This window comes from Myodes glareolus, chromosome 8 (assembly GCF_982192425.1).
Source record: "Myodes glareolus chromosome 8, mMyoGla1.1, whole genome shotgun sequence".
Lineage (NCBI taxonomy): Eukaryota > Metazoa > Chordata > Mammalia > Rodentia > Cricetidae > Myodes > Myodes glareolus.
The window spans coordinates 99,507,676-99,529,797 of record NC_142033.1 but is presented as its reverse complement, the minus strand read 5'-3'; the positions used below and the strand labels follow the sequence as shown (position 1 = coordinate 99,529,797).

The window sequence follows — 22,122 nt, the reverse complement described above, 5'->3', positions numbered from 1 at the left end:
GGGTTCCCTCTAGTCCTGCCTTTCTTGCTCATGTTCTCCCTCCTTCTGCTTCTCATTTGGACCTAGGGAGTTAAGTCCAGTGTTCCAATGTGTGTCTCTGACTCTATCTCCATCTATTGCCAGATGAAGGTTCTATGGTGATATACAAAATATTCATCAGTATGGTTATGGGCCAAGGCCAGTTCAGGCACGCTCTTCTCTGCTGCCCAGGGAACAATCTGGGGACCTCTCCTTGGGCCTGGGAACCCCTCCAGAATCAAGACTATTGCAAACCCTAAAATGGCTCCCTTAGTTGAGATATATACTTCCCTAGTCCCATATCCATCCTTCCTCCCCCCCTCCCATTCCCCCAAGCCATCCCCAATTCTTCCCTTCTCCCTTCTCTCTAACCATCTCCCCTTACTTCCACCCCCCCAACCCCACCCCTCATGCACCCAAGTTTGCCTGGAAATCTTGTCTACTTCCAATATCCAAGAGGATAACTATATGATTTTCTTCATGTTCACCTTCTTATTTAGCTTCTCTAGGATCACGAATAATAGGCTCAAAGACCTTTAACTATGGCTAGAATCCACTTATGAGTGAGTACATACCATATTCCTCTTTTTGGGTCTGGGTTACCTCACTCAGTAAAGCATTTTCTATTTCCATCCATTTGCATGCAAAATTCAAGATGTCATTGTTTTTTACCGCTGAGTAAAACTCTAATGTGTATATGTTCCACACCTTTTTTTTAACCATTCTTCTATTTAGGGGCACCTAGGTTGTTTCCAGGTTCTGGCTATTACAAATAGTGCTGCTATGAACATAGTTGAACAAATGCTTTTGTAGTATGTTAGGGAATCTCTTGGGTATATTCCCAAGAGTGGAATTGCTGGGTCCTGAGGGAGGTTGGCTCCCAGTTTCCTGAGAAACTGCCACACTATTTTCCACAGTGGCTGCACAAGTTTGCATTCCCACCAACAATGGATGAGTGTTCCCCTCGCTCCACATCCTCTCCAGCATAGGCTATCATTGGTGTTTTTGAGTTTGGCTATTCTGACAGGTGTAAGATGGTATCTCAAAGTTGTTTTGATTTGCATTTCCCTGATTGCTAAAGAGGTTGAGCATGACCTTAAGTGCCTTTTGGCCATTCGAAGTTCATCTGTTGTGAATTCTCTGTTCAGATCAGTACCCCATTTTTTAATTGGGTTAATTAGAGTTTTAGTGTCTAGTTACTTGAGTTCTTTGTATATTTTGGAGATCAGACCTTTGTCTGATGAGGGGTTGGTGAAGATCTTCTCTCAGTCCGAAGGTAGCCTTTTTGTCTTACTGACAGTGTCCTTTGCTTTACAGAAGCTTCTCAGTTTCAGTAGGTCCCATTTATTCATTGATTCTCTTATTGTCTGTGCTACTGGGGTTCTGCTTAGGAAGTGGTCTCTTGTGCCTATATCTTGTAAACTACTTCCCACTTTCTCTTCTATCAGGTTCAAAGTGGTCAGATTAATGTTGATGTCTTTAATCCATTTGGACCTGAGTTTTTGTGCATGATGATAGATATGGATCTACTTTCATTCTTCTACAGGTTGACATCCAGTTATGCCAGCACCATTTGTTAAATATGCTTTCCTTCTTCCATTGTATACCTTTAGCTCCCTTGTCGAAAATCAGGTGTTCATAAGTTTGTGGGTTAATACCTGGGTCTTCTATTCGATTCCATAGGTCGACTTCTCTGTTATTATGCCAATACCAAGCTGTTTTCAATACTGTCGCTCTGTAATAGAGTTTGAAGTCAGGGATGGTAATGCCTCCAGAAGTTCCCTTATCGTATAAGATTGTTTTGGCTATCCTGGGTTTTTTGTTTTTCCATATAAACTTGATTATTGTTCTCTCATAGTCTGTGAAGAAGTTTAATGGGATTTTGATGGTGATTGCATTGAATCTATAGATTGCTTTTGGTAGAATTGCCATTTTTACTATGTTGATTCTCCCAATCCAAGAGCAGGGGTGGTCTTTCCATTTTCTGGTATCCTCCTCAATTTCTTTCTTCAAGGACTTAAAGTTCTTGTCAAATAGGTCTTTCACTTACTTGGTTAGTGTTACCCCAAGATATTTTATGCTATTTGTGGCTATCATGAAACGTGATGTTTCTCTGGTTTCCCTCTCTGCTTCTTTATCCTTTGTGTATAGGAGGGCAACCGATTTTTTGGAGTTGATCTTGTATCCTGCCACATTACTAAAGGTGTTTATCAACTGTAGGAGTTCTTTGGTAGAGTTTTTGGGGTCGCTTATGTACACTATCATATCGTCTGCAAATAACGAAAGTTTAACTTCATCCTTTCCAATTCAAATCCCCTTGATCCCCTTATGTTGTCTTATTGCTATTGCTAGAACTTCAAGCACTATATTGAAGAGGTATGGAGAGAGTGGACAGCCTTGTCGTGTTCCTGATTTTAGTGGAATGGCTTTGAGTTTCTCTCCATTCAATTTGATGTTAGCTGTCGGCTTGCTATATATTGCTTTTATTATATTTAGGTATGACCCTCGTATCCCCAATCTCTCCAACACCTTTATCATAAATGGGTGTTGAATTTTGTCAAATGCTTTTTCAGCATCCATTAAAATGATCATATGGTTTTTTTCTTTCAGTTTATTTATATAAATAAATATTTATATAAATAAATATGGATTACATTGATAGATTTGCGTATGTTGAACCAGCCCTGCATCTCTGGGATGAAGCCCACTTGATCATAATGGATAATTTTTCTAATGTGTTCTTGGATTCGGTTTGCCAGTATTTTATTGAGAATTTTCGCATCGATGTTCATGAGTGAGATTGGCCTGTAATTCTCTTTCTTGGTTGTGTCTTTGTGTGGTTTTGGTATCACGGTAACTGTAGCTTCATAAATTTGGCAATGATTCTTCTGTTTTTATATTGTGAAATACATTAAGGAGTGTAAGTATTAGCTCTTCCTGGAAGTTCTGGTAGAATTCTGCATTGAAACCATCTGGTCCTGGGCTTTTTTTTCGTAGGGAGATTTTTGATAACAGCTTCTAATTCTTCACGACTGGCAGGTCTATTTAGATTGTTCACCTGGTCTTGGTTCAACTTTGGTATATGGTACTTATCTAAAAAATGTCTTTTTCTTTTACATTTTCCAATTTTGTGGCGTACAGGCATTTGTAGTAAGATCTAATGATTTTCTGAATTTCCTCTGTGTCTGTGGTTATGTCCCCCTTTTCATTTCTGATCTTATTAATTTGCATGTTCTCTCTCTGCCGTTTGATTAGTTTGGATAGGGGTTTGTCAGTCTTGTTGATTTTCTCCAAGAACCAGCTTTTTGCTTCATTGATTCTTTGGATTGTTTTCTGTGTTTCTATTTTGTTGATTTCAGCCCTCAGTTTGATTATTTCCAGTCTTCTAGACCTCCTGGGTGAATCAGCTTCTTTTTTTTTTCTAGAGCTTTCAAGTGAGCTGTTAAGTCTCCAATGTGTGCTTTCTCCGTTTTCTTTAATTGGGCACTTAGTGCTATGAACTTTCCTCTTAGCACTGCTTTCATAGTGTCCCATAGGTTTGAGTATGTTGTGTCTTTATTTTCATTAAATTCAAGGAAGACTTTAATTTCTTTCTTTATTTCTTCCTTGACCCGGGGTGATTTAGTAGTTGACTGTTCAACTTCCATGAGTTTGTTGGCTTCCTAGAGGTAGCACTGTTGTTGAATTCTAACTTTAATCCATGGTGGTCTGACAAGACTCATGTGGTTACTAATATCTTTTTGTATCTGTGGAAGTTTGCTTTGTTACCTAATATGTGGTCAATTTTTGAGAAGGTTCCATGAGCTGCAGAGCAGGAGGTATATTCTTTCCTATTTGGGTGGAATGTTCTATAGATGTCTGTTAAGTCCATTTGATTCAATACCTCCAATAATTCTCTTATTTCTCTGTTAGGTTTCTGTCTGATTGACCTGTCCATTGGTGAGAGAGGAGTGTTGAAGTCTCCTACTATTAGTGTGTGTGGTTTAATGACTGCCTTGAGTTCTAGAAGAGTTTCTTTTATATAAATGAGTGGATTTATATTAGGGGCCTAGATATTCAGGGTTGAGACTTCCTCCTGATGAATTGTTCCTGTTATGAGTATAAAATGTCCGTTTCCATCTCTTCTGATTGATTTTAGTTTGAAGTCAATTTTGTTGGAAATTTGAATGGCCACACCTGCTTGTTTCTTAGATCCGTTTGCTTGAAAAACCCTTTCCCAACCCTTTACTCTGAGTAGATGTCTGTCTTTGTGATTGTGAGGTGTGTTTCTTGTAAACAGCAGAATGTTGGATCCTGTTTTCGTATCCAATCTCTTAGTCTGTGCCTTTTTATATGTGAATTGAGTCCATTAATATTAAGTGATATTAATGACCAGTGGTTGTTGACTCCGGTTATTATTATTTTTTGTTTGTTTGTTTAATAGAGTTTGTATGTGTCCCTTCTTTGAGTTGAGCTTGTGAAGGGTCGCTAGATGTCTGAGTTATTGTAGGCAGTGTTGGCAATGTTGGATTCCTTGGGTTGCGATTTTCCTTCTATTACTTTCTGTAAGGCTGGATTTGTGGCTACGAATTGTTTAAGTTTATTTTTATCCTGGAATATTTTGTTTTCTCCATTGATAGTGAACGATAGCTTGGCTGGGTATAGTAGTCTGGGTTTGCATCCATGGTCTCTTAGTTTCTGCAGTACTTCTATCCAGGACCTTCTGGCTTTCATGGTTTCCATAGAGAAGTCCAGTGTAAGCCAGATAGGTTTACCTTTGTAAGTTACTTGACCTTTTTCCTTTCCAGCTCTTAATATTCTTTCTTTAATCTGTTTGTTTTGTGTTTTGATTATTATATGGTGAGGGGATTTTTTATTTTATCAAGTCTATTCGGTGTTTTGTATGCTTCTTGAACCTTCATAGGAATATCATTCTTTAGGTTGGGAAAGTTTTCTTCTATAATTTTGTTGAATATATTTTTCTGGGCCTTTGATCTGCAGTTCTTCTCCTTCTTCATTCCCTATTATTATCTGATTTGGTTTTTTTATTGTGTCCCAGATTTCTTGAATGTTTTGTGATGAGAATTTGTTGGATTTGCTGTTTTCTTTGATCAGAGCATTTATTTTCTCTATGGTATCTTCAGAATCTGAGATTCGTTCTTCCATCTCTTGTATCCGATTGGTTATGCTTGATTCTGTAGTCTCTGTTCGTTTACCTAGATTTTCCATATCCAGCCGACCCTTGTTTTGTATTTTCTTCATTGCCTCCATTTCAGTTTTCAATTCTTGAACTGTTTCCATTACCTGTTTGATTGTTTTTTCTTGGTTTCCCAGTGTATCATTCACGGATTCACTCATTTCTTCAAACTTTTTGTTATACTTCTCATCCATTTCTTTACTCATTTCTTCAATCTTTTTGTTGTACTTCTCATCCAGGTCTTTAAGCGAGTTATTCATATCCTGTTTAAGGGACTCTATTGCTTTCATAATGGCACTTTTTCCCACTTCTTCTGGATTAAGAGGTTCAAGTCCTTCTATTGTAGGGTCGTTGGGATCTGGTGTTTTCATATTGTTTTTCAGATTGTTGGAGGAGTTCTTGCCTTGGCGTCTGCCCATCTCTTCCTTCAAATGCTCTCTATTGGATCTTCTGATACTGGATCAGATTCCCTTGTTGGGCAGGGACTTCACTGACAGAAGGCCTACCTTTCCTCAGGCAGTCTATTGAAACACAGGCACTCCCTCCTGCTGGGTTGCACTCACAGCCCAGGCCCAGTGCTCAAGATAACTGAGCTGGGGAAATCCCCTCCTCCGATGGATGTCTGCTAGAAGATCACTGCCTCTTGCTGGCCAGGAATGTGGCTGAGCTGACACAGGGCCCACTTGTCCTCAGGCAGGCTATCAAAACACAGGAACTGCCTCTGCCGGGTTGTGCCCACAGCCCAGGCCCAGTGTGTAAGGCAGCTGCACTGGGGAGATCTTATGGCCCCAAGGGGAAGGGGTGAAGAGAGGAAGGTGTACCTGGATGAATGCTGGGATGGGATTCGGGAGAGCTCAGCAGGGTGGAGCCGCTACTGCAAGGTGACCAGGAAGTCAGGGGGGTCTGGGAAAGTCTGAATTCCTCCTTGCCGGGCTTGTGCCTCGGGCCAGGAGCACACTCACCCCTCCTCCAATGGATGTCTGCTAGACAATCACTGCCTCTTGCTGGCCAGGAATGTGGCTGAGCTGACACAGGGCCCACCTGTCCTCAGGCAGGCTATCAAAACACAGGAACTGCCCCTGCTGGGTTGCGCCCACAGCCCAGGCCTAGCGCGCAAGGGAGCTGCACTGGGGAGATCTTATGGCCCCAGGGGGAAGGGGGGAAGAGAGGAAGGTGTACCTGGATGGACGGTGGGATGGGAGTCGGCCAGCAAATGCCTTTTTCTTGGTACCTGTCTACAAGGACTACCAGAAACAATTTACTTTCAGTTGACAAGGCCAGCAGTTTATACCTTTACAGTTTTATTTTAAGAATATTTTAACTATTCAGCCATGTGCCATAACTTAGTTAGAAGAAATCTTAATCCCCTGTCTCTTCCACAATATATATCATTGGTGCCCTATATTGATGAAATTATGGTGATTGCACCAAAGGAACAGAAGGTAGCACTTTCTTTGGAGTCATTGGTAACCCATATGTGCATCAGAGGATGGGAAATAAATCCAACCAAAATCCAAGGACCTTTTACCTCAGTGAAATTCTTAGGAGTTCAGTGGTTTAGGGCATGCAGAGTTATTCCTTCTAAGGTAATGGATAAGTTAATGCTTCTGGCCCATCCCACCACCAAGAATGGAGCACAATGTTTAGTGGGCCTGGTTCAATTCTGGAGACAGCACATTCCTCACTTGGTGTGTTATTCTGGCCCACATGCAGAGTTACTGGAAAACTGTTAGCTTTGTGTGGGGCCTGGAACAGCAGACGGCTCTTCAACAGGTCCAGGCTGTTGTGTAGGATGATCTACCATTGGGCCATATAATCCAGCAAACCCTATGGTACTTGAGGTATCAGTGGCAGATAGGGATGCTGTTTGGCAGGTCCCTGTTGGTGAATCACAGAAGACACTTTGGGAATTTTGGAGCAAGGCCCTACCATCATCTGAATGTCTATCCCCCAAATAAAGGGCACTCTCATATGTAAAAGAAACACCACTAATGCTTAAATCACACATTAAGCCCTACACACTAATAGTGGGAGACTTGAAAACCCCACTCTCACCACTGAACAGGTCTGTCAGACAGAAAATTAATAGAGAAATAAGGGAACTAACAGATGTTATGACTCAAATGGACTTAACAGACATCTATAGAACATTCCATCCAAACATAACAAGAATATACCTTCTCGGCACCTCATGGAACCTTCTCAAAAATTGACCTCATACTAGGTAAGAAAGCAAATCTCAACAGATACAACATAATTGGAATAACCCCATGTATCTTATCAGATCACCATGGCTTAAAATTAGAATTCAACGCAACATTAAATCCAGAAAGCCCACAAACGATGGAAATTCAACAGTGCTCACTTGAATAATCAATGGGTCAAGGAAGAAATTAAAGATCTCCTAAAATTCAATGAAAATGACCATACAACATAGCCAAAATTATGGGACACAATGAAAGCAGTGGTAAGAGGAAATTCATAGCACTAAATGCCTACATGAAGAAGCTGGAAATCCCACACCCGTGGATTAACAGAACAGCTGAAAACTCTCAAACAAAAAGAAGCAAACTCACCTTCAAAGAGTTGGTTCTTTGAGAAAAATCAACAAAATAGACAAACCTTTAGCCAAACTAACCAAAAGGCAGAGAAAGAATATCCAAATTAACAAAATCAGAAATGAAAAGGGGAACATAACAACAGATACAGAGAATCATTAGGTCCTATTTCAAAAACCTGTGCTCTACAAAATTGGAAAACTTAAAGGAAATGGACAACTTTCTGGATAAATATCACCAAAATTAAATCAAGACCAGATAAGCAAATTAAATAGACTTATATTTGCTAAAGAAATAGAAACAGTCATCAAAAGTCTCCCAGCTGGAAAAAGCCCAGGAGCAGATGGCTTCAGCTCACAATTCTATAAGATTTTCCCTGAAGAAATAATACCAATACTCCTCAAATTGTTCCACACAAAAGAAACATAAGGAACATTGCAAAAATCTTTTTATGAAGCTTCAATTACCCTGATACCCAAACTACACAAAGACATTACTAAGAAAGAGAATTACAGACCAATCTCACTTACGAACATTGATGCGAAAATAATACAATACTGGCAAATCAAATTCAAGAACACATCAGAAAAATCATCCACCATGATCAAGTTGACTTCATCCCAAAGATGCATGGATGGTTCAACATACAAAAATCTGACAATGTAATCCACCATGTAAACAAACTGAAAAATAAAAACCACATGATGATCTCATTAGATGCTGAAATAGCCTTTGACAAAATACAACATCCTTTCATGATAAAGGTCTTGGAGAGAGCGGGGATACAAGGAACATACCTAAACATAATAAAGGGAATATACAGCAAGCCAACAGCCAACATCAAACTAAATGGAGAGAAACTCAAAGCCATCCCACTGAAATCAGGAACAAGACAAGGTTGTCCACTTTCTCCATATCTATTCAATATAGTGCTTGAGGTTCTAGCTAGAGCAATGAGACACCAAAAGAATATTAAGGGGATACAATTTGAGAAAGAAGAAGTCAAACTTTGACTATTTGCTTATGATATGATAGTTTACGTAAGTGACCCCAAAAATTCTACCAAGGAACTTCTACAACTCATAAACAGCTTAAGTAACGTAGCAGGATACAAAATTAACTCAAAAAAGTCAGTAGCCCTCCTCTGCACAGATGATAAATGGGCTGATAAAGAATTCAGAGAAATATCACTTTTTACAATAGCCACAAATAGCATAAAATATCTTGGAGTAGCTCTAACCAAACAGAAGACCTATATGACATGAACTTTAAGTCTTTGAAGAAAGAAGTTGAAGAAGACACCAGAATATGGAAAGATCTCCCATGCTCTTGGGTAGGTAGAATTAACATAGTAAAAATGGTACTCTTACCAAAAGCAACCTACAGATTCAATGCAATGCCCATCAAAATCCCAGCAAAATTCTTCACAGACCTTGAAAGAAAAGTACTCAACTTCATATGGAAAAGCAAAAAACTCAAGATATCCAAAACAATCCTGTACAATAAAGGAATTTCTGGAGGCTTCACAATTCCTGACTTCAACCTCTACTACAGAGCTACAGTACTGAAAACAGCCTGGTATTGGCATAAGAACAGACAGCAGGACCAATGGAACCGAATTGAAGATCCAGATATCAATCCACATACCTGAATTTTGACAAAGAAACAAAAAATATAAAAAAGAAAATATATTTAACAAATGGTGCTGACATAACTGGATATCAACATGTAGAAGTATGAAAACAGACCCATATTTATCACCATGCACAAAACTTAAGTCCAAATGGATCAAAGACCTCAACATAAAGCCAACCACACTGATCCTTATAGAAGAGAAAGTGGGAAGTACATTTGAATGCACTGGCATAGGAGACCACTTCCTATATATAACCCCAGTAGCACAGACACTAAGAGAAACAATTAGTAAGTGGGACTTTCTGAATCTGAGAAGCTTCTGTAAAGCAAAGGAAATGGTCAAAAGACAAAATGGCAGCGTACAGAATGGGAGAAGATCTTCACCAACCCCACATTGGACAGAGGACTGATCTCCAAAATATACAAATAACCCAAGAAATTGATCATCAAAAAGAACAAATAATCCAATAAAAATTGGGGCACAGATATAAACAGAGAACTCTCAACAGATGAATCTAAAATGACTAAAAGACTCTTAAGGAAATGTTCAGCACCTTAAGATATTAGAGAAATGCAAATCAAAACAACTCTCAGGTTTCATCTTACACCTATAAAAATGGCCAAGATCAAAAAAAAAACTGATGACAACTTATGCTGGAGAGGATGTGGGGTAAACGGAACACTCCTCCATTGCTTGGGGGATTTCAAATTGGTACAGTCACTTTGGATATCAGTATGGCAATTTCTCAGAAAATTAAGAAACAACCTATCTCAAGACCCAGCAATACCACTTTTGGGTATTTACCTAAAGGATGCTCAATCATACCATAAGGTCTTCTGCTCAACAGTGTTCATACCAGCATTATTAGTCATAGTCAGAACCTGAAAGCAACCTAAATATCCCTTGACTGAAGAATAGATAAGGAAAATGTAGTACATTTACACAATGGAGTACTACACAGCAGAAAAAACTAATGACATCTTGAAATTTGTGGGTAAATGGGTGGATCTAGAAAACATCATATTGAGTGAGGTAACCCAGACCCTGAAAGACAAATATCATATGTACTCACTCATAAAGACATAAAGCAAAGAAAAACCAACCTAGAATTCACAATTCCAGAGATCCTAGACAACAAAGAGGACTCTAAGAGAGACATACATGGATCTAATTGGCATGGGAAGTAGAAAAAGACAAGATCTCCTGAGTAAATTGGAACTAGGAGATCATGGGAGAGGGCTGAAGGGGAGGGGAAAGGAACTGGGTGGAGTGGAGTAAAATATATATATATATATATATATATATATATATATATATATATATATAAACAATTAAAAAAATAAAGTTCAGATACACAAAGAAAAAAAAAAGAAATGTGTCCTGGCCATGTGCTGGTTTACAAGTACCAGGAGTTTGTTTTGGACAGTAGTAACTGGGTCTTAGAATAGGACAAGTTTATTAGAATGTAATATAAATAGTTTTTCTCAAAGTTTGTTTAAGCTTTGTATGCATAGTGGTGCATACATACCTGTAATCTCATCAATCAGGAAACTGAGGCAGGAGGATCACAAAGTCAAGGCCAGATACATAGCTGGGCTACGTAATGATATCTTGCCTCAAAGAAAAGAAAGATCTAGGGGAAGGGGGTTGAAGGAGGGAAGAGAAAGACAAATAAAAAGAAATATTACTTCAAATCTAAACCGTGATGAATTACTAATGGTCTCATCATATGATCAACACATACATATCTTCCCTTGCATAGACAGATAAATAGAAAACCTGCATTTTCAAAGTTAAAAATTTAAGTACATTAGAGTCAAGATGTGTAACGATGCCGACTCTCACACCTGACATTTGTTATTCCCTTTTGTTGCAGTTCTGCTGCATCCCCCACGTCATGTCCTCTCATCTGTGCTTTTACCCCACAGTTATTTGAGTACCCAGCTCTGTGTCTCTCTCTCAGGAAGGGCAATATTTTGAAGGTCAGGCTGAGGGCTTGTGCCTCTGGTAGGGACTTTAAATTGTCTTGAAGTAAACTGTGAAGAGATGGTGTGGGGGCTGTTTCAACCATTTGAAAGATGCTAACATGACCTGGAGCTCTAAGGAACCATGGAGAAAGGTAAAGCAGAATTTTAGTCTTTAAAAGGCAGTCTTTTCTGGGAATTAAACATGCTCAAAGTTATTAAGGGAAGGTGACCAATCAGTGGAAAGTCTGCGAGGAGACAGGAAAGACAGTGAGGGTTTGAATATGTCCACAATATGTTATACACATGTGACCCCATATAAACACATTTTATGTAATTAATGAACACCATTTTGAAATCATTAAAGAATTAGATGTAGAGCAGTGACTTGCTCACTTCCTGGGTTCAGGCTGGCATAGTCATTCAAATCCTAAGATAGAGGCATATATTATAGTATGCAAATATGTTACAAAAAAGGATTCCGATATTTAACTTCTTCATATGGCTTCTTCTTTGATTGCCAGTGTTTCCTTGTAGACTTGAGTATGTTTCTTTTGCAGATATTCAGTTTTCTCACCGTCTCTCTTTCATCGAGTAAGGAGCAGGTTGCTGCTCACTGAGCCTGCCTGAGTGACAGTTGCCCTTGCGTCCTTCCTGACTGATAGGGCCTATGTCCGTCCCAGTTTCCAGAGCAGTGTGCCACATCAGTTCCTCTTCTCTTTCCCAAGTGAGGTGGAAGCAGGGTGGGGGCAGGGAGCTTTAAAGGCCTCTCCAGCAGTGGCGTGTTCTGCTCCAGCCACAGCTGACGGACCGCAGCAAATGTGTCTGCACCTCTGCCTTTTGTTTCCATTTCGATGGCTGTCCACTCCACAGTGCACATGAAACTAGGGTCAGGCCTCTCGGAAAGATTCCAGAAGACTTCACGTGGGCTGTGGAGCTTTGCTGACTTCTACATGGCTCACTGCTTCAAAAAGTTAATGAACTGGAGATCCACCTGACACACATTCCTTCTAAGGATTTAAAGTAAAGGGCCCAATAACCAATCTCCTCCTTCATTCTCTAAAGTGTTGACAGGGAAGTGGCATGTGTGTGTCCACAAGGGACTTAATAATAACGTGTGTTACAGATTGCATGTGAGCACCTTCAGAGCACGAGGGCAAGGCATGTGTCTCCTCAATTCATGAGATGAGTCGCACATCCCCGGGGAGGAGTCCTGCTAGGGCGCAAGAGGTTTTCTTCTCCAGCTATAAACGTAAAGTCCTGGGAAATCCCCACTACTGAGTTCTGCTTCCAAAAGGCCACTTGTCAGTCCTGACTCACATGGCATCCCCGACTTTTGCCTCTGTCTCCTGGCACAGTGAAGCTCTCACAAGTCACATCTGAGGTCTCGCGGTTGCAGTGACCCAATTAGTATTTAAGGACTTTACACAACAGCCAAGTGGTCTTAACTTTGAAACATTAGGTATACAATGAAGACAATTTAAATTTCTATTAAGTATTTATTACATATTTCATGCAGAAGTCATCTGGTCCCCTGTCCCCCAAATATCACTCAGCAGTGATACGGGTTAGACAGTTGCTCAAGAAATATGAACTTGGCTCGAAACTATGTTCTTTAAATCCTGTAGTTATTTAGTAATTTTAGTAATTTTAAGATTGTGTGTGTGTGTGTGTGTGTGTGTGTGTGTGAGAGAGAGAGAGAGAGAGAGAGAGAGAGAGAGAGCTAACCATTTATAGTTGCAAATACTTTTAAATTTAAAACCTTGGAGTTTAAATCAAACTAACATGTGTGCTTGGTTTTGCAACAAATCAACGTCAAAATGGAAATTCAGTAGCTACCATATCTTGTTCAATTTTCCACCTCAAGTTGTCTATATTCTACAAGACACCCAACTTAAAAATTTATTTGTGTGTGTGTATGTGTGTGTGCGTGCGTGTGTGCGTGTGTGCATGCACACCAAGTGTTCTATATCTGCCAATGTCAATTTAGGCATTATTTAGAAACTTTCTGCTGTCTTTTTATTGTATGTGTATAATCATGTTTGTGTACTGATGTATACATTTACACAGATAACTATAGGCATGGATACATGCTATCTTTTCAGTCACTGTATTATTACTTATGTAAAGTTCTTCTAGAATCAGTATAGAATTCTTGATGTTTGAGATTCATTTCAGAACTTTGAATGCAATAACTGTATTATCCTTATATATGAAAGTAAATTTAAATTCTAATTGATGTGACAGAAGCTGAGAGATTATGCCTTCAACTGTGTGCAGTAAAAAGAATAACTGAACTGGAAGTGGAGTGAGGCTTTAAATCCCCAAAATCTGCCCCCCCTCCCCGCCTGTGGCATCCTTCCTCCAGTAAGGCTCTACCCCTAGGGTCCCGTCACCTCCCCAAACAGCAGCACAGCCAGGGGAATGGCCAACTGAGAGATAAAGGGCTAGTAAGGTCATAGAGGATGTGGTGACCAGAATTCATTTTATTTTCAGTATCCTGAGGATTTTAAGCTTAGGAAGGGGTGGTTTTGTTTTATTTGAGGAAAGAAAACCACCTTGCCTGGTTTGTGACGAGTAAGTAGAAGGTGGAAATGGACACGGGATGTGGGGAGGGAGTCTGGGAGGTGCTTGCAGTAGACACGGGATGGGGGAGGAGTCTGGGAGGTGCTTGCAGTAGACACGGGATGGGGGAGGAGTCTGGGAGGTGCTTGCAGTAGACACGGGATGGGGGAGGAGTCTGGGAGGTGCTTGCAGTAGATAGGTTGAGAAAGTACAGAAGCTTTTGGTGTGAAACTATTTCTCCTAGAATGAAAGAGGTGGAGCACAACTCAGCTATCTTTTAGTAAGTCTTCAGTACAGTTTGGGGTTGGGATATAATTTTCCAAGGCCACGCATGACTTTGCGCGTTTGCCGGTGTGTGATAATCTTAGCTTTGGGCCTCTGCCCATCCATCTGTCATGTCCCTTTGCTCTTGCCGTACTAATTGTTGCTCATGAATGAAGTCTGAACTCTCAAAACCTCGTTTAAAAATTATTAGTTTGTTTTAAAAACTAGCTTACAAAATAACAGGCTTCATATGACATTTTCATAGATACTTCATTTTGAAAGCCCATTTTTCAACGAATGTGTCTAAAAGTCACCAAGATTGATTTGTCTGCCTAATAAACTCTCATTTGTGTCCAGGCTTATGGATATTATCGCTAAAATTGTTTTTTCTTTTATTTCTATTTTTTCTCATTGACTTATGTTTTCATTTGTGTGTGGGGTATGGTGGTCAAAGGGTAATGTGAGAATTGATCCTCTCCTCCCACCATGTGGGTTCTGGGGAACAAACTCAGGTTGCTGGGCTTAGCAGCAATTGCTCTTATCCACTGATCCATTTACTTGCCTTGCTTTTCCTTTTTAAAACAGGGTTTCATTCCTCCTATGCAGAACTCACTGTAAAGACAAAGATGACCTGGAGCTTGAAGCAGTTCTCCCGCCTTTGTCTCCCAATGCTAAGATAAGCAGGTTTATATTATTTGCCTATCCCTGCTGTAAATATTTACTGATATTGATTTTTTGAAATGGAATCTCATGTAGTCCAGGTTGGCCTCAAACGTGCCATGTAGCCATGCTGTGCACGGCTGAGATTCTGGCGGCAGTGTGTTTCTGTCTGTGTGGGGTTCTACTTCCCCTCCTGGATTCTAAGCTCCTAGATGCAGAAACACTGCGTCTTTCACAGTCACTTCCTCCTTTGTACCCTGAATTAAAATAACCTTTTTGTTACACAAATAATTTGTAAATAATAATTTGAGTTGTCTAATATTTAGATTTTATCTGAAAAATCCATTATAAGATTATACATGTCATTTTCTTATCCTTACAGTTGGGTATGTCTTTGTTGTTTGATATTATTTTTGAGTTCTAGAAGAAACTGCAAGTTCAAAACCAGTGTGGTCTACACAGTGAATGTGAGACTAACCTGGGCTATATGGTGAGACCTTGTCTCAAAAAACCAAACCAAGCCATATTAGAGTGTGAATTAGGGTTTTCTCATGTACTGTTGACTTGTAAGCTAGCCATACCCACTTGTTAAGCGATCAGATGGTTTGTCATGCACACCAGCTGAACCACACCAGTGGGAAGCCACCACGAGGGCCCGAACCCAGGGCCTTGTTCACACTGGCCAAGTGCTGTACGCTGAACTCCACACCTGACCTGAAGTGAGAACCCTTTGCAAGCCTACCTGACACTTCCAGCCGCTGGCCGCTGGCTTTGGCACACAACAGCAGGTTCCCTAGATTCTAGGCACAGTTTCTGTAAGTCTGAGATGAGGTCTGAGGACACTCCCAGTGTCTGGTGGTTTGTGGACGTTCAAGTAAGGAAGAGATCGTGTCCTCCTTTTTTATTCCCCTCTTTGTGATGCTGAGGCTTGAACTTGGTGCCAGTGCTCTGTCCCCAGGCTACACCCCAACCCTCCAGTTCCTTTTACTCCAGTAAAAAGGCCTATCCCTTGCTTGTGCATGGGTTATTGAGGTTGAGTAGTCCAGAGGGGGTATGTCAGCCTGGAGCTGTCAGACTGTGTGCTTGGTCAGTACTTACTGTGTTCTGAGCCCCTTGCTGTGTGGTAGAAGCCACATGTGTGGCTTTCTGCTGTTTCCGTTTATATGCACAGGCGGATGCCTTTCCCTCCGTAGATAACAGATTGCTCTCTGGCTGTCCTTCCCATCAGTCCTCCCGCCCCTCATCCCTCCACACGCTACTTGCTTTTCAAAAAGATTTCTATCGTCTCATAACATTTCGCTGGTGAGATTGCACTGTCTTTATTTCCTCACTGCTCTTTTTGTTCCTATTCATTTGATTTTACAGTCTCCTGCCATCAGGAAACACTGCAGCGTTATAAAACACCCAAACGATGGTGCCTTCACATGCTTCTCCACATGCTTCTGTGTGCAAACAGTGTCTTTTGACCTCCTTGGAGGTTGGTTTGGTCTGTTCCCTGTGACTTTCCAGTGAGTTTTTTCCTGGCTGTCTTCCACCAAGGTATAATTGACAACTGATAATGTTTCTGCTGTCTTACACACAGTTTGTTTTGGCATGTATGGGGCCATGGAATCTCCAGCACAGTTCAGAGAGCACCCATCACCCCAGAATTTCCTTGAACCTCTTGCTAACACCCGCTTCCCTCTCAGGCCTTGGCAATAGACAATCTATTTTCAGTCTCTATAGCTTTGCCACTCTAGAACACATAATGTGTGAGTTTAGCTTCTTTTGCTTAGCACACTGTGTTTGGTTCGTATATGTAGTTCCTAAGGCTGTGCGTGGTTTTTTTTTAACTGTTGAGTAGTATTCCACCTATTATGTGCACCTATTGTGGTGGTGGTGGTGGTGATGGGTGTGTGTGTGCCTCATTGATTCTGGCTATATCTAGAAACAATTTAAACTTGAATTTAGTTCTTGCATTAGAAAAGAAATTCTAAAAACTGAGGATAGGTACATTTTATGTCAACTACTCTCAACTATTCGTTCATTTAGTTTTTGTGGAATTAGGGACTGTCTAGGACTTCTTACATGCTAAGCAAATGTACCATTGACCTGCATGCATAGATAGCCTCCTTCCCGTTCTTATTATTTTGAGGCAAAGTTGCCCAGGCTGGTCTTGTATTTTCTATGTGGCCTACAGTGAACTTAAGCTTGTGGTTCCTCTGCCTCAGTCTCTCAGGTGGTCAGGATTATGGGCCTGTATCACTAGATCAACTGTGTTTTTAATAAACATTTTAAAATATTATTATTACTATTACTTGGTTTTTCAAGACAGGGTTTCTCTGTGTAACAGTCCTAGCTGTCCTGGAACTAGCGCTTCTAGGCTAGGCTGGCCTCAAACTCATAGAGCTCCGCCTGCCTCTGCCTCCCAAGTGCTGGGATTGAAGGCGCCACCACTGCCTGTGTAATTCAACATTTTGTTATCTACATTAGTTTCAAATATTGTATTTTTCCCAAAAAGTCTTCATTTTAAAAGAAAGTAATTTTCAAGAAGACCCTTTGAGTACATTCAGATAGGAGTGTTTGATTCATTTTGTTACTCACCCTTTAATAGATGCAAGTTATGGAAGAAAATACAGTTTATAAAAGGCAGACAAGCTGACGTTTCTCTTTGTTCTTCTTTTATTCAGGTGTTTGCTTCAGAATGGTAAGTGAGACCTGTCTTTTATTTTTATGCCTTTTTTTAACAATTGATTTTAATCACAGAGGCATTTCCAACCCATTTCTAACCTATAGTTTATATCCTGTTCATGGCAGCTTTTTTAAAAAAATTTTTCTTAAAATTACTGATTGTGATTTCTATTAAAACTGTCTTTAAGGTTTTATTATGCTTCCTATGTTTTATTATTTATGGAACTTGTATGAATTCCAAACGTATTATGTACTGTTAACTGTAGTTTGTATTTTTACCTACCCTCTGAACTGGCCATCACTGTTTTAGGTTTCTGGTTGCTGACTCCACGAGTCCCACCATGTCCCCATCAGTCAAGCCCCTCTGTATTTTGGATAACTCTGTCCTTAAGAGTTCATTGCCCCAATTTTTACTGTGTTCTTGATTTTCAGTCTAGCTCCTGAATTTGTTCATAGCCAACTGTACCAGAACCATCTAACTATGCACTAGCCTCCGGACCACTGTGTCTAGGCCAGTGTTCTTGCTGGTTTGATTTTATTAGTAAAATTGTGTCTGTTTTATTGGAATTTTAGAAATGATTCAGTATCCATTCCTGCCTGTACGAATTTTATATTGATCACAAACTTTTAAATCAGTGATCGAGAATCCTGGGTTCATCAGTCTACGAAGCCCAGATTAACAATGTAAATGATCATTAATGGATGTGAGGAAAAACAATTAAATTATATGTAGTAGAAGCCATTGGAGCAGTTCTCACTGTTGGTCTATTTTCTCTGATTGCACCAATCTTACAAACAGTGGTGTGACCATAGGTCAGCTATGCAAGCACATAGACTGTATTTTATATGTATGCATGTTTTGCTTGCATGTATGTCTGTGTACTGCTTGTTTATTTAGTACCCACAGAGGCCAGATAGGGCATTGTATCTCCTGGAACCGGAGTTATAGATGGTTATAAGCATCCACGTGTGTGCTGGGAATTGAACCCCAGTCCTCTGCAAGAGCAGTAGATGCTTCTAACCACAGAGCTATGTCTGCAGTCCCAAAGACTATATTTTAGAAAACAAATGATGTCAGGTGAGCGGTCTCTGAATATCAGAGTTGTTTTATAAGTATACACTTCTAGTGATGCACTTGACCTCTCTTGTTTTGTTTGTTTGTTTGTTTCCTGAACCAGTACACAGAAGGAGAAGCTAAGAAAATAGGAGTGGTTGGCTGGGTGAAGAACACAAGCAAGGGCACCGTGACGGGCCAAGTGCAGGGTCCCGAAGAAAAGGTGGATTCCATGTGAGTAGTCAGACCAGCAGTCTGCAGCACCTAGGAAGCTCTTCTGATAGTTTGATGCTTCATTGGAAAATAGTGGTTCCAATGGCCAGATTCCGCTCTTGTGACTCATAACAAGGCTGGGGTAGGTAGGCCACAGTCAGAGCGGCCTTTCTCTGTTGGGAGTAAACTTTCCTCCTGGGCAGGGTTCAAGACGAGCCGTGGCACTTCTTCCCAGTCTGTCCGCCATATCCAGGACCCAAGTATTTATCTTTTCAAGTATTAGGATGGCGCGCAATGTCTATAGATGGTTCTTAATGCTGACTTCAAGGCAAAAAGATTGCTATCTTTTTTCCGATGTGTAACAGTATGTTTACCTAATTTTAGTTTTAGTTTTACAGTGGTAGAATTGTTTAATGAATGCGATTGTTATCACAGTACAAGCCCTCACAGTCTAAAGGAGAGGGGATTGCGCAGTGAGGGTGACAGTGCCCAGGCTGCATGATACCATTTTCAAAGGCTTTGACTTTCCAGCCTCACAGTTTCCACAGCTGCCTACAATACTTACTTTTAAAATAACATAAAAATAACTGACTTTCATTGAGCATTTGCAACACGCTGGGGATGAACGAATATATTGCATGAAATATTATATATAGTCTTTCAACACAGCCTATGACTTAGATACTAAATCATATTTTAATTATAAATTATCTTTTTTTTACTGTTTTCACATTCCAAAAGTAATATTTTGTTTTTGGGTTGTTTTCTTTCTGTAATAAGCTTGATAACAGAAGGCAGGGACACGAAGGCAAAGCTGGCACCACTTCCTCTCTGCGTCTCCTCAGTGGAGCCTGTCCCAACCCCCAACAGCTGCCTCTTTCCTTCCAAACATTTATGTGTGCACTAAAAATTGCTATTTTATGTGCATGCATGTTTTGTACGAAGGTATGTCTGTACATCATGTGCATTTCTGGTGTCCAAAGATGCCAAGGAAGGAGCAGATCTCCCAGAAGTGGAGTTATGCATGGTTGTGAACCTCCACGTAAGTTCTGGGAATTGAATCTGATTCTTCTGGAAGAATAGCCATTGTTCCTACCCACTGAGCCATCTCTCTAGTCTCCTTAAAGTAGATATTATAATTAATATCTCATTTTTATCACCCACTGTAACTCTGGCACATTTTCAATAATATGTTTTCATTTGATAGGCATTTTTACAGTTGGTAAGTTTATAATGAATGAATTCCTAGTTTTCTAATTTATTTGTATATAGCTGTGCATTTGCATTTATCTGTATAATTGTGCGCCCTTTCTTCATTGGTGTTCTATTGTGTAAGTACCTCTTACAAATGGAAACGTTTAACTGGGGGCAATGCTTACAGTTTCAGAGGTTGATGGGGAGCAGGCAGATGCGGTGCTGGAGAAGTAGCTGAGATCTGCATCCTGATCTACAGGCAGCAGATAGAGAGCCACTCGCCTGGCATGAGCTTTGGAAACCTCAGTGCCCACCCCCAGTGTCAGGCTTCCTCCAACAAGGCCGCCCGCCCCATCTCTGCCTTCTCATCCTTCCTTGTTCCATGGAGGACTGAACCGCAAATGCATGAGCCTATAGGGGCCTTTCTCATTTAAACTAAAACCTCACAGCCACCAACTTGAAAAGTGGTGTCTAAAAGTGATCTCATATAAAATATGAGTTAACAGTTAACCATTAATGAACAGCAGGATGCTCATAAAACACAGAAACTGTGAGATACTGCACAGAACAGGCAGGTGATTGTGACGTGGTTTAAGAGTAGAGTCTGTGAGGAGGTGGGAGTTCAAGCCAATCGTGTTGCGTTCCTCGTCCTCAGGGAAGCATGGATTTGATAAAGTGTCTAACCTAAGTCATGTCACTGTCTTCCTCTTTAAAGCCTGCACCGAGTGCCAGCAAGGTGGCGTGCAACCTCCTGTCCTGTGTCCAGGTCACATTCTCGCTTTGTCTCTGTTCCTTACAACCACACAGACAGACAGAATGGCAAAGACTGACATAGTTTGTCACATACACATTAATGATTTTTTAATAGGATTTGGATTTTAAAAATAAAACCACAGTTTCCTAAGTCACATTTTGTCACTTAAGATGCTTCTCAGAAAACTCTTCTGAGCCAAGTGGTGGACATTCTTCTTCATGGCTGCTTCAATAATAATGTGTGCCATTATTTATTTCCCCATTGCTTCAAATGCTTGTTTTTGTTGCTTGCTCTTTACAGTAGAAGAATGCTGCCATCAGCCTTTGATCGGTCTTTTTATTTTGTTTTTAGGGGGTGGATTCCCAGGAGTGTGGTTTGTTGAGGTTTGGTGAGTAAAAGCACTCACCAGACTCTGTGGTGGTTTCATTTCTCTTGTGATAAAGAACCAACAATGCAGCTTACAGGAGACAGGGCTTGCTTTGGCTTGAGTTCCAGAGGGTACACAGACCATGTGCCAGGGAGCGCACGGCAGCAGGACCAAGGACAAGTCACATCAGTAGTCAGAAGTAAAGAGAATGGGAAGTAGGCCAAGCTCTGTGACCTCAGTGCCCACCCCTGCTGATGTACGCCCTCCATCAAGGGTCTATCTCCTGAGACTATGGGAGACATTCCTCATTCAAAGCACAGTGGACTGCTTTCAAAATTAGATGTAGAAATATGCTCTTGCCCTCCTCATTCTGTTAGCAATTGCTTTTATTGTTTTATTTTTTCTTTTATCTAATTAGCAGTGGAGTGTGTTTTAATAATTTAATGGCAAAAGTTACTTTAGCGGGTTGGAGCCAAGGGGTGCATGAGCCAGATCACACTTGAGAGAGGCTTCTGGGGGCGGGGCAGAGGCAACCTCTGAGCAAGAGTGGAAGGAAGAGGCTGGGAGAGAAGGCATTGGTCTTTATAAGGGGATACAGTGTATGCACATAGGGAGAGCACATGACTTCTGGAGGGAGTACCCATGGGGTCACACCTTGGCTGCTGCCACTCGGTCTCCGAGGGCAGGCCAGTGTAAATGCTGAATGCTGAGTTTTTATTTATATTAGTTACACTTCTCTAATTAGTAATTAGCTGGAGCAGTATCATGCCTCTGGCTACACAGGTTGTTCTCACAAACCCCATTTTCCCATTGTTTAATAGTCTCTTACCAATATTGAGGGCCTTTTGGTATACTGGTAATGGATACAGCCCATAGAGGTAGACTATTAACTTTGTCTATAATAGTTTTTGCAACATAAATTATTTTTAACTTTTATAAGCTCAAATGTGGTTCTTTTCTTTTCCTCATTGAGTAGCACATTGTGCTGTGTGCTAGGTTTTTTTCTCCCTAACTTTTGATGCTTTATTT

General features: G+C 40.5%; 1 protein-coding gene across 3 annotated transcripts in view; it reads left to right on the top strand.

Annotated features, from left to right (window-relative positions):
- The window catches only part of Acyp2 (acylphosphatase 2), a 152,285-nt gene that overhangs the window by 5,601 nt on the left and 124,562 nt on the right, over positions 1-22,122 (top strand). For all 3 annotated transcript variants that reach the window (XM_048427580.3, XM_085692328.2, XM_085692330.2), the window contains exons 2-3: positions 17,511-17,527; positions 18,690-18,799. In XM_048427580.3, coding sequence (XP_048283537.1) covers positions 17,511-17,527; positions 18,690-18,799 — 127 coding nt within the window. The remainder of the gene's footprint in view (positions 1-17,510; positions 17,528-18,689; positions 18,800-22,122) is intronic.